Genomic DNA, 12358 nt, shown 5'->3' on the forward strand with positions numbered 1-12358 from the left:
CTGAGCCAAACTGGCTAGGGCACTTACTGATTTTTAGAGAGGGAGGAAGGGGAGAAAGAGAAACATCGATTTGCTCTTCCACTTACATATACACTCATTGGTTGATTCCTGTATGTGCCTTGACTGGGTATCAAACCCATAACCTTGGCGTATGAGAATGACCCTCTAACCCAGCCAGAACCTAAAACTTAATATCTGATTATGATGTTTGATCCTTTAAGAGGCAATAAAGAATGGTTGTGAAAACTATGTATGTGAGGAATAGATATGCAAAAGCTTACTGATATTTAATGGGCAATCTTTTATTAACATTTTATAGCCTTATTAGATATTTATCTTTGGTTTAAATTGCACATACCAGTCAAGAATGGTTAAAAAGTCATTAATTTAAGGGAGGGGAGAGGTGGAAGAGGGCATAGAGAGGATAAATGATGATGGGAAAAAATAAAGTGTTTTGGTGTTTTTTTTTTAAGGCATTATTTCTGCTTTATATTTAAATAGAGGCCCGGTACATGAAATTCGAGCATGGGTAGGGTCTCTAGGCCTGGCCATTGATTAGGGCCCATCGGGGCCTTCATTCCGCACCACCCCCTGATGGCCAGCATACATCATAGCGAGCAATCGAATCCTGGTTGAACTACTGAGGGGACACTTTGCATATTAGATATATATATATATAATTTCTCAGTTGTTCTGGCTAAATTATAGTACAGGGAATTTTTTGCCCCATATACTGTACTTATATCCATGAGAATGTAACGTACATGCAAAGTGTGTAAAATACACATCCAAATATTGGAATTCTGCTATACTTCACTCTGGTTTGGAATATAATTTAATACTCATACCAGAATCACACACATGCAACTATAATAACCTGTTGGAATATGAAGCCTGTTCTTTAGAATGGATGATGCTAACAGTGTAATATTCAATGATACTGAGGGAAAAGTACTATCATAATATAGCTAATAGGTACTTAGAATATCTATTCAAAATCAAACTTCATGGTAACTAGCATTTTTGAAAGGTGAAAGTAAACCTGTGATTAAATGGTATAAGTTATATATAAGCACAAATAGTGCTGCCATTTTATCCAGACTCCTATGTTAGGAAAAATGGAATAAAGTTCAAACTTTAAAATTATAGAAAAGCAAAGAATATAACATTGGGATAGATAAAAGTACAAAAGGAATGACTGATTTGTGTATAGTAAAATTCAAACTTACGTTTGCGTGCCATGTAACTGACAAAAGATTCCATATAAATCAAGAAAATGATCAAATAATATGAGTGGGCAAGTCACAGATGAGGACCTTGAAAAGGTGTTTAATCTCACTAGTAAAGAGTTACAAATTAAAACATTGAGATACCATTTCACTGCCATCAGATCAGCCAATGTAGAAACAAAAAACCTGACACTTTCACAAGTTGATGGGTCTGGAACAATAGGATCTCATCTTTGCTGATGGCAAAGAAATTTATATTTTGGAGAATGGTTTGGCAACAACTAGATTTCTTTTAAATATATATATATATGTATATATATACATATACACATATATATATACATATATATATATTATTGATGTTTTTACAGAGAGGAAGGAAGAGTTAGAAACATCAAAGAGAGAAGCATAAATCAGCTGGCCCCTGCACACCCCACACTGGGGATATGCCCGCAACCAAGGTACATGCCCTTGACTGGAATCGAACCTTCAGTCTGCAGGCCAACGCTCTAGCCACTGAGCCAAACCAGTTAGGGCAACAACTAGATTTCTTGAAAATGCTTATACACTAACCCTGTCTTTGGGTATTACATTCTATAGGAATTCTTGGCCTGTATACTCAAGAAGACATGTACTAAAAGTTCATTTCAGTATTGTTTTTTATTGTAAAACTTAGGAGCCTATGTCCATTAGAAAATGGATAAATGGTGGTATATGTGTATATTTAGCTGTTAATACAAACTGTATTGACTACATTTCAAAAATGAGTTAAAATGGCCTACTGATATGTGCTATAAGATAGCCATTTTAGATCATGAAAACAAAGACTAATGTGTACACATACTAAAAACACGTATGAGAATGATAAACACCAAAATCGGGTTTTACCTCTGGAGAGGTATGAAGAAAATGGGATTGAGATGTATATAGGTGTGCCGAAAATTGTATATAATGTGTTCATTTAAATAGCAAAAGTGAGAAAAGTGGTCATTCATATATTTTTATGTGCTTGATGTTTAATAATAAAAAACAATATTTACAAAACTTTGGTGAATGGGTCTCTGTATCTCTGCCTTGATTTCAGTGGTCTCATCTCCAGAGCATCCTAGAAATAATCCAGGGAAGAATTTACGCTATGAGAACAGGACACATATTACCAAGAACCAGTTTAGTTCTTAGTGTTCCAGACTTCTGTGATATGAAGACTTTGTAGCTCCCATACTATATACACTGAGAGATAATATAGTAACTCACACAGGCTTTTAGCCAAATGGGTTGGAAGTTGGAAACAATGGTGTGGGGGACACTAGGTTTGGGAAATCTGTGGGATCTCAATGAAGTAGGAAGGGATATTGCAGAACAAAGGTAATGGCTAGGATTACAACGTTAGGTACTTGTGCTGGTGGAATTTGATTGCTTTATGTTTTATAACTTTAAAAGACACTGTATCCTTTTGTATTTATTTCTACATTTGGCATAGTCAAATCCAGAAAATGCACAAAAGGCTCAGATTGCCAAAATAGAAGTTAAGGGCTACATTTATTTTTTCCATCCAATTTGTACCACTAGAATTATCTCTGTAAATTCTCAGAAGATAGACATTGAAATGCATACAAAGGCTAAGATAAGCCTTTCCAGTTACTGTGAACAAGTTGCAAAAAAATAAAACAAAAAACTAGTAGGAAGTTGTTTTATTAGGATAGGTTTTTGTCTGAAGGAGATTTAGTAACATTCACAACCCGTAAAGGGTTTGCAGGACTTGGTGTCCATTTTGTTGCTGATTCATTGGATTGTGTGTCACAGATTCACAGTGGAGTCACATCACCTGGGAAGGTGGCTACAAAAGACAGTGTTAAGGCTTACATAAGGGGGACCCCTCAAGCCCTCCCCAGCTTAACTTCTAATATGAAGTCTAATACACGCATTGAGCAAAAAATCATAGCAGAAAAAAGGAAGTAACAGGTGAAAACATTAGGGCCCAACGGGTATACACTTTTTAAAAACCACACGCAGATCCAGGAGAGTACACGGGCAGATCACCTCAAAAACACCTGTGGCGCCTGATCCTATTGCTTCATTTCAAGCGTTGTAATGAATGTGCATAATGTGGACTCTCAACCAAGGAAAATTCTATTTAAGTCTACCGTACATAGAGGATGTGTAAAAGCTGGAAATACGTCTATTTCAAGATGGACAAAAATAAAATGGCAGAATCTACCTCAATGCGTAAGTGATAGCTGTCCAGTTTTAGGTATCACGATTTGGGGTAATTTTTTCTGAAACTAAGAAAGCCTGTGCTGCCCAGTGGGCACCCCCATATTTTCCCTGGATAAACACCTACTCAGAGGCGGCCCTGTGCTCCTCAACTGGCGCCCCCTGCTCTTACCCTCAGGAGCCTGGCATCAAATGTTACCCCAGGATGGGACTCGGGGCTGGTCGAGGGCACTAAAGGACACTCGACGACAGTAGGGCTCCCAAGTCGGAAACCTAGACCAGGCTGAGTGGGAATTGCGTCCTCACAGCGCCTGAGACAGGCATGCCTAGTGGGTGCGTGGCCCAAGTCGGTGTCACAGCGGGCAGGTCCCAGCATCCTGAGCGGCTGGAATTCCCGGCAGGCTCCCGGGGCGACTCTGCGCATGCGCTCTCGGCTGTAGTGGCGACGCGCGCGCGCGCAACGAATGCTTTCGTGTGCTGGCATGGTGGAGAGAACCGCGTTTTCCCGCGCTTTTTTCTCTTCTTGTGTCGCCTCAGCTTAGGTATGTCATTAGAATTATTTTCTGTGTCCAGCGCGGAAAGTCGGCCGAGAATTTCTGAGTGATGTTTCTGTGAATCCAAATCTCAAAAAGTTGGCCCTTGAACACTGGCCAGCTCGCTAAATTGGCTCTTTCCGTATCTCGTGGAGAAGCTGGTACTATCTGTGCCTCTCGCTCTTCCAGAACGGTCTCGGCTTCGCGACTGTTCCCAGCTCTTCTGCTTCCCCGCTGCCCATTACCCTGCGGAGGGAAAACAGGCCTCCTAACCGCGGCAGCCTGGCCTGCCGTACACCCGTGGAGACTCACGCTGAGGGCAGTGTCAGTGTCCTTGTCCACCCTGTGACCAATGCAGCATTTGTTGTTGTTGTTAATATTTGTCCATTGATTATTAGAGAGACTGGAAGGGGGGGAGAGACAGAGAGAGACATCGGTGTGAGAGAGATGGGCTGCCTCCCCCACGCCCCACACTGGGGCGGGATGGAGCCTGCAACCCAGGCACGAGCCCTTGGCCAGAATCCCACCCCGACCCTTCGGGGTGTGTGTGGGGGGGTGGGGGGTGGGGGAGAAACCACGCCCTAACCACTGAGCCAAACTGGCAGGGCCCAATGCAGCATTCTTGACAGTATTTGTCACTGGAGAAATGTGAACATTTTTTCTTGGCGACTAATTGGTGTATTATTATTATTATTGTTTTTACAGTTTATGACTTATTTTAGTGTATCCAGAAGATTTGCTGCCCTGTGCGGGTTAGTAAAATTCCAATAAGAGTGAACACTATATTGAAAAGTAACTTAAGAGTATATTTAGTTTTACAGATGTTTTAAATGGAAGCGTAGCGTGGAATAGTATTTATAACCGGCGAATGTTGATCTCATGATAAACATACCTGCGTTTACGCAGTTTTTCGTGCTTCGTAATGGTCCATCACTTGGGTGGATGAGGTTAGTTTCCAGTTAATAGTATCAGGTCACTACCACTCTGTAGGTGAAGAACCTGAGAAATCAGCGTATATGAAAAACCTCAAAGCACTTTGCACTAAAGGATGGCCGAAGGCAGTTCCTGAACTTTCCTGCCTACCGAGTGTGAGAAGTAATACTGAAATATCCTAGCAAACTAAGAATGGGGAATAAATTGGGATTTTTGTGTATGTGTTAAGGAATGACAATAAGCACTAATTTATTTATTTTTATTTTATTTTATTTTTTAAAATATATTTTATTGATTTTTTACAGAGAAGAAGGGAGAGGGACAGAGAGTTAAAAACATCGATGAGAGAGAAACGTCGATCAGCTGCCTCCTGCACACCCCCTACTGGTGATGTGCCCGCAGCCCAGGTACACGCCCTTGACCGGAATGGAACCTGGGACCCTTCAGTCCACAGCCGATGCTCTATCCACTGAGCCAAATCAGTCAGGACGCACTAATTTAATTTTTTATTTGTACTTTGTAAACTTTCCCCCCAGGTACATACTATTTTTTATTTTACTAAAATTTGGAACCACCTGTGTCTTAACTTTTCCATTAAATTTTTTTCAAGGCCTTTGTAGTGGTTTGCACAAAGGAGCACAATTAATATGGCTAAGTGATTAAAATCAACACAATATATTAAATGTAATAAATGCAAAAACATAAATGTGCATTATTATAAAATTAAAACATGGTTTCTTTGTTATTTATTTCATTTTCACTGCAATTTGATTTATTTGACCTTTTCATTTCCTGCTTATTAGGATTCATTTCAGAATCTGGGACCTCACTGTATATTATGTCTTTGTGTGACGACATGCTGCTTTGTAATTATCGAAAGTGTCGCATCAAGCTCTCTGGTTATGCGTGGGTCACTGCCTGCTCTCACATTTTCTGTGATCAGCATGGCAGCGGTGAGTTTAGTCGTTCGCCAGCTATCTGCCCAGCTTGCAACAGTACCCTTTCTGGAAAACTAGATATTGTCCGTACAGAACTCAGTCCATCAGAGGAATATAAAGCCATGGTACTGGCAGGACTTCGACCAGAGATTGTGTTGGACATTAGCTCCCGAGCACTGGCCTTCTGGACATACCAGGTTAGTGCTCAGGCTAGTTTCTTTGGAGAGTATGATTTGAGGTATATGTAGAAGTTTCTAATGTTTTTCCTTCACTTGTGTTTGTATTTATTTTTTAATGAATGTATGGAAAACTTTCTTTTTAATACATTTTTTTCTTTAAAACTAATATATTTATTGTTGAAAATCCAGAAGAAAGAACAATTTAAAAAACCATAATTCCGTCACTCAGAGATAATTATTGTTGATATTTTGTGTATTACTACTTTTATGTGTATAAATATGTATTTTATATATAAATATATATTTTTGTCTTTACAAAAAAAGGATAATACCACACATACTGTTTTTATGGCCAGTTAAAGTTGATGATATATTATGCCTATTATGAATATTTTATTAAATATTTTTAAAGTAAGCATTATGTAATTATTTCAATGATTGCATTGTATCATAATTTATTTCCAAGTTACTAAAAATGCTTTGATGAGCATTATTAATATCAAATTCATGTCTTTAATTATTTGCTAAGATTAAATTCCTGAGGATAGATAAATCAATTTCTTTTAAAAAAATGTATTTTATTGATTTTTTACAGAGAGGAAGGGAGAGGGATAGAGAGTTAGAAACATTGATCAGCTGCCTCCTGCACACTCCCCACTGGGGATGTGCCCACAACCAAGGTATATGCCCTTGGCCGGAATCAAACCTGGGACCATTCAGTCCGCAGGCCGACGCTCTATCCACTGAGCCAAACCGGTTAGGGCTAGATAAATCAATTTCAATGTTCTTTAAATTGCAGTATTTAAACAATTTACACATTTTTTTTTGTTAATTCTCACCCAAGGATATTTTTCTTTTTTAAAAAAATATTTTTATTGATTTCAGAGAGGTAGTGAGAGGGAGAGAGAGATAGAAACATCAATGATGAGAATCATTGATTGGCTGCCCCCTGCACATTCCCTATTGGGAATCATGGTTCATAGGTCAACACTCAACCACTGAGCCACACCAGCTGGGCACCAGAGGATATTTTTCCATTGATTTTTAGAGAGAGTGGAAGGGAAGGGAGACAGAGAGAGCAACATCGATGTCAAAGAGACACATCAATTGGTTGCCTCTTGCACGCACCCCAACCAGGGCCAGAGATAGAGCCAGTAACCGAAGTACATGATCCTGACCAGAATCTAACCTGGGATCTTCAGTCCATGAGCTAGGGCTTAAAAAATATTTTTATTGATTTCAGAGAGGAAGGCAGAGGGAGAGAGAGAGATGGAAACATCAATGATGAGAGAGAAGCATTGATTGGCTGCCTCCTGCAGGGCCCCACATCAGGGGTTGAGCCCGCAACTCAGGAATGCACCCTGACTGGGAATCAAATGACCTCCTGGTTCATAGATCGATGCTCAACCACTGAGCCACGCTGGCTAGGCTAAATTGCCCTCAAATTAGGTTATATCAGTGTGTTCTATTAAGAAGTATATGAGGGTACTTGGTTCTCCATACTTTCGACTTACCAATTGGGTATAGGTAGATTGGCTGTGGGAGCACACTGACCACCAGGAGGCAGCTCCTGCATTGAGCATCTGCCCCCTGGTGGTCAGTGCACATCATAGCAACCGGTTGACCAGTCGTTTGGTCATTCAGTCCTTCAGTCACTTAGGCTTTTATATATATATAGATTAGTCTGTGGCTTATCTTTTATTCTCTTGACATTGTCTTTCATAGAGCAGAAAATTTTAATTTTAATGAAGTCTAGCTTATCAATTCTTTTGTATATTTTGTCTTTGGTGTTATATATACTAGTAAAAAGTCACCACCAAACCCAAGGTCATTTAGATTTTCTCCTATGTTATCTTGTAGGAATTTCATATTTTACATTCAGGTCTGTGATCCATTTTGAGTTAATTTTGTGAAAGGTATAAAATCTATGAGTAGATTCACTGTGACCTAAGTATATTGCTGGCTATTGCCCAGAGTCTCCTCTCAGTTACTTGCCTTGTTGGCCTTCCTAGTATGGCTGCATGCTTTCACAAAGCCAACAAGAGAGAGTGTACTAACAAGACAGATCTTATATTCTCATGAAGTGACATCTTGTAATTTTTTTCTGTGTTTTAGTTACAGGTCTCCCATCCACACTCAAGGAAGGGAATATACTAGTAAATACCAAGAGACAGGAATAATTGGGGGCTATCTTATAATCTGTTCTTTGCACTATGATTTACTTAAAACATAGGATTATATTTCTTTTTTTTTAAAAAACCATATTTTTATTGATTTCAGAGAGGAAGGGAGAGGGAGAGAGAGATAGAAACATCAATGATGAAAGAGAACCATTGAACAGCTGCCTCCTACACACCCTCTACTGGGGATCAAGCCCTCAACCCAGGCATGTGCCCTTGACCTGAATCAAACCTGGGACCCTTCAGTCTGCAGGCCAACGATCTATCCACTGAGTCAAACAGGCTAGGGCAGATTATATTTCTTTTTAAAAAATTTTTTATTTTTCAATAAATAATAGTTTTTATTAGTAGATATAGTATATTCCTTCTAGTTTAACAAAAAAGCATCATCATTCCCCCTTCCTCCCCCTCCCACCCCTAATCCCAATATAATTTTTTTTAAATATATTTTTTATTGATTTTTTACAGAGAGGAAGGGAGAGGGACAGAGAGTTAGAAGCATCGATGAGGGAGAAACATCGATCAGCTGCCTCCTGCACACCTCCTGCTGGGGATGTGCCCACAACCCAGGTACATGCCCTTGACTGGAATCGAACTTGGGACCTTTGAGTCCGCAGATCAATGCTCTATCCACTGAGCCAAACCGGTTAGGGCGCAATATAATTTTTTAAACTTTATTTTATTGTTTAAAGTATTACAAATAGCCGAAACCGGTTTGGCTCAGTGGATAGAGCGTCGGCCTGCAGACTGAAGGGTCCCAGGTTCGATTCCGGTCAAGGGCATGTGCCTGGGTTGCGGGCATATCCCCGGTGGGAGATGTGCAGGAGGCAGCTGATTGATGTTTCTCTCTCATCGATGTTTCTAACTATCTCTCTCCCTTCCTCTCTGTAAAAAACCAATAAAATATATTTTTTTAAAAAAAAAAAAAATAAATAAAGTATTACAAATAGTAGTACATATGTCTCCTTTTTCCCCCCCATTGACCTTCCCCCAGTCTCCCCTACCCCCCGGTACATGCCCTCAACCCCCATCCCCTATGTCTTGCGTCCATTGGTTATGTTTATATGCATGCATACAAAAAATTTTTGGACTACATGTCATTTGTAAAAGTTAGACAAATGCTTACTTCTTTTGTTGGTGTAATGGTAGTGGTGTGATAGTATTCCTCCAGATTTTTTTATGCATTTAGTTACATAACATATTACTTTCTATAATAATCATCCTATTGTACACCCCGATTACTTCTTAACATGGTTCTAAATGTTAATAATACCCCAGGATAATCATCTTTCTTTTCTTTTTGCATTTGTAAAGTTTTACAATATATAAGTTTATATTTATTACCTTAAAAATCTTTTTTTCTCATCTCTTGGGACAGGTACATCAGGAGCGTCTCTATCAAGAATACAAATTCAGCAAAGCTGAGGGTCATCTGAAGCAGATGGAGAAGATATATACTCAGCAAATACAGAGCAAGGATGTAGAATTGACCTCTATGAAAGGAGAGGTCACCTCAATGAAGAAAGTGCTAGAAGAATACAAGAAAAAGTTCAGTGACATCTCTGAAAAACTTATGGAGCGGAATCGTCAGTATCAAAAGCTCCAAGGCCTCTATGATAACCTTAGGCTACGAAACATCACTATTGCTAATCAGGAAGGTAACTTGGAACCATCCATGATTTCCAATTCTGGTATTTTTGGCTTCCCATTAGGTAAGGAAGGACGTATAATTACCTAATATTTGTTCTTTAAATCAGTGATTTTTCACATTGTGTTCTGCATGGCTCCAAGTAGTTAGTAGAGACTCCAAAGGCTGAGAATGGTGATAGGCTCTAGATCAGGGGTGGGCAAACTTTTTGACTTGAGGGCCACAATGGGTTCTTAAACTGGACCGGAGGGCCGGAACAAAAGCATGGATGGAGTGTTTGTGTGAACTAATATAAATTCAAAGTAAACATCATTACATAAAAGGGTACAGTCTTTTTTTTTTTTAGTTTTATTCATTTCAAACGGGCCGGATCCAGCCCGCGGGCCATAGTTTGCCCACGGCTGCTCTAGATTCTTCATCCATGTCTCATTCTGTACATCATTTATCTATTATATTAGTTTATGTTTAAGTTACAGCTTCAATTTGAACAGAAAGTAAATATCTTCAAAATAAAATTTCACAAATTGCTACTTTAAAGGAAAAGCTATTTAGTTGCAGTAATAATAATAATATTAGCTGCCATTAATTAATTAATTATTATTATTATTTGTTAAATTGATTTTTAGAGAGGGAGGGAGGGAAGGAGATAGATAGATAGATAGATAGATAGATAGATAGATAGATAGGTAGATAGGTAGATATCAGTTGCCTCCTATAAGTGCCCTGACAACTGGGGATTGAACCCACAACGTAGGTAGGTGCCCTCCGGGAATCAAATCCATGAACTTTTGGTGAACAGGGCAATGCTTTAACCAACTGAGTCACATCAGTCAAGGCTAAAAATGTATTTCATTGTGTCAAATTACTTTTGGTGATGAGGTCATGGCTGTAATTGGAAATTGCATCACAGAAGAAGGTACAGTATTTATACTGTGGTCAGGGGGGAGGGATGGGGACCATCATGGTCCTTTTCTTTATTTAACATTAGGTTTATATTTTATTTGTCTTGTATGAATTGAGTTCTGTTAAAATATTTATTGAATGAATTTTGTCTTTTTGGTTTTAAAAATTTGTAAGTAAATAGATGCTTAAGTTTTCCCCTTCTTTCCCCCCTAGGGAACAAATCCAAGTTTCCTTTGGACAGTACACCAGTTCAAAACCAGGGTGGTGGAGACGGAGATTTTCAGTTCAGACCATTTTTTATGGGTTCTCCCACAGCACCTGAACCCAGCAACAACTTTTTTAGTTTTGCATCTCCAAGTCGTGAATTAGAGCAGCAGCAAGTCTCTAGCAGGGCCTTTAAAGTAAAAAGAATTTAATGCACTTTACAAAATGTTTCTCTGTTCACTTTTAGTGATTTCATTTATCAAATAATCTTTATTCTAGAAGGAGTCACCAACCTCCCTGTGCTACTAAGTTTTGAAGTTGTCTTCACATATTCAATTTTTAAGAAATTGAGTGGCCATGAGGAGTGGCTTTAGAGTCTGGTTCCTTTTTCTGTTTTGATTATTTAAAGCATGAGCATTTTATTAAATTCAATTTCATTGTCAGCTGTTGAGTTTTTACCAGTAGTAGGAAGGTTATAATATTATAAGGTGCTTTGTAGATCACAATTTGTTTCTGTCTGGGCGTTTCTGACTGAGCTATATGTTTATGCATATGTATAAAAGCACCTGTGTTATATGTCAGCATGTCATTTTGGAGTTTGGTATTTATGCATATATGTATATGCATGTTCCTTTATATTGATATTTTGCTGTATTTTCCAGTATATTTATGAGAAGATTTAGTTCTCAGGAAATGGTAATGTATGTCTGTAGTTTGTTATTTGGGTGTATACATTTATTCCTATATATTTACATATTTGCCCTTGCATTAACTTGTTTGGAATGTATGTGCTCATTCAGTGAATGAGAGTATAATTTGATGTACATATGATCAGTTCTTATTTCTATTTAAAAATAATTTACATTGATAAAAGTTATTTTGTAAAGTTGAGTTTTTGCCATTTATTTAAAAATAAAATTATTCCTTTACTGTTTTGTCAGCTGTTGTCTTGGGTTTATTTATTATTTTTTATTAAATATATTTTTATTGATTTCAGAGAGGAAGGGAGAGGGAGAGATAGAAACATCAATGATGAGAGAGAATCATTGATTGGCTGACTCCTGCGTTCCTCCTAGTGGGGATTGAGCCTGCAACCTGGGCATGTGCCCTTGACTGGAATCAAACCTGGGACCCTTCAGTCTGAGGTTGACATTCTATCCACTGAGCCAAACCGGCTAGGGCTTGGGTTTACTTATTTAGTAATGCACTTCTATCATAGAAAACTTACAATATATTAATCTCAAGAGGTTATATTAATTACGATACTTTAAAAAATTTAAAATTGATTTTAGAGAGCAAGGGAGACGAGAGAGAGAGAGAGAGAGAGAGAGAGAGAGAGAGAGAGAGAGAGCGCGCGCGCGAGAGAGAGAGAGAGAGAGAGAGAGAGAGAGAGAGCA

The 12358-nt window shown here is 38.6% G+C and overlaps 1 protein-coding gene across 1 annotated transcript; it reads left to right on the forward strand.

The window, feature by feature from the left end:
- Nucleotides 1-5721: 5721 nt before the first annotated feature.
- On the forward strand, nt 5722-11776 carry CCNB1IP1 (cyclin B1 interacting protein 1). Its single transcript, XM_036324128.1, has 3 exons — nt 5722-6044; nt 9585-9918; nt 10971-11776. Exons 1-3 carry the CDS (start codon nt 5748-5750, stop codon nt 11171-11173), a joined length of 834 nt encoding a protein of 277 aa, XP_036180021.1. The 5' UTR covers nt 5722-5747; the 3' UTR covers nt 11174-11776.
- The last annotated feature ends 582 nt before the right edge of the window (nt 11777-12358 follow it).

This window comes from Myotis myotis, unplaced genomic scaffold (assembly GCF_014108235.1).
Source record: "Myotis myotis isolate mMyoMyo1 unplaced genomic scaffold, mMyoMyo1.p scaffold_m19_p_1, whole genome shotgun sequence".
NCBI lineage: Eukaryota > Metazoa > Chordata > Mammalia > Chiroptera > Vespertilionidae > Myotis > Myotis myotis.

Coding starts and splice junctions, on each gene's coding strand:
- CCNB1IP1 (XM_036324128.1), top strand. CDS start 5,748: ATGTCTTTGTGTGACGACATGCTGCTTTGTAATTATCGAAAGTGTCGC. Junction 6,045..9,584: donor TGGCCTTCTGGACATACCAG/GTTAGTGCTCAG, acceptor CTCTTGGGACAG/GTACATCAGGAGCGTCTCTA. Junction 9,919..10,970: donor TATTTTTGGCTTCCCATTAG/GTAAGGAAGGAC, acceptor TTTCCCCCCTAG/GGAACAAATCCAAGTTTCCT.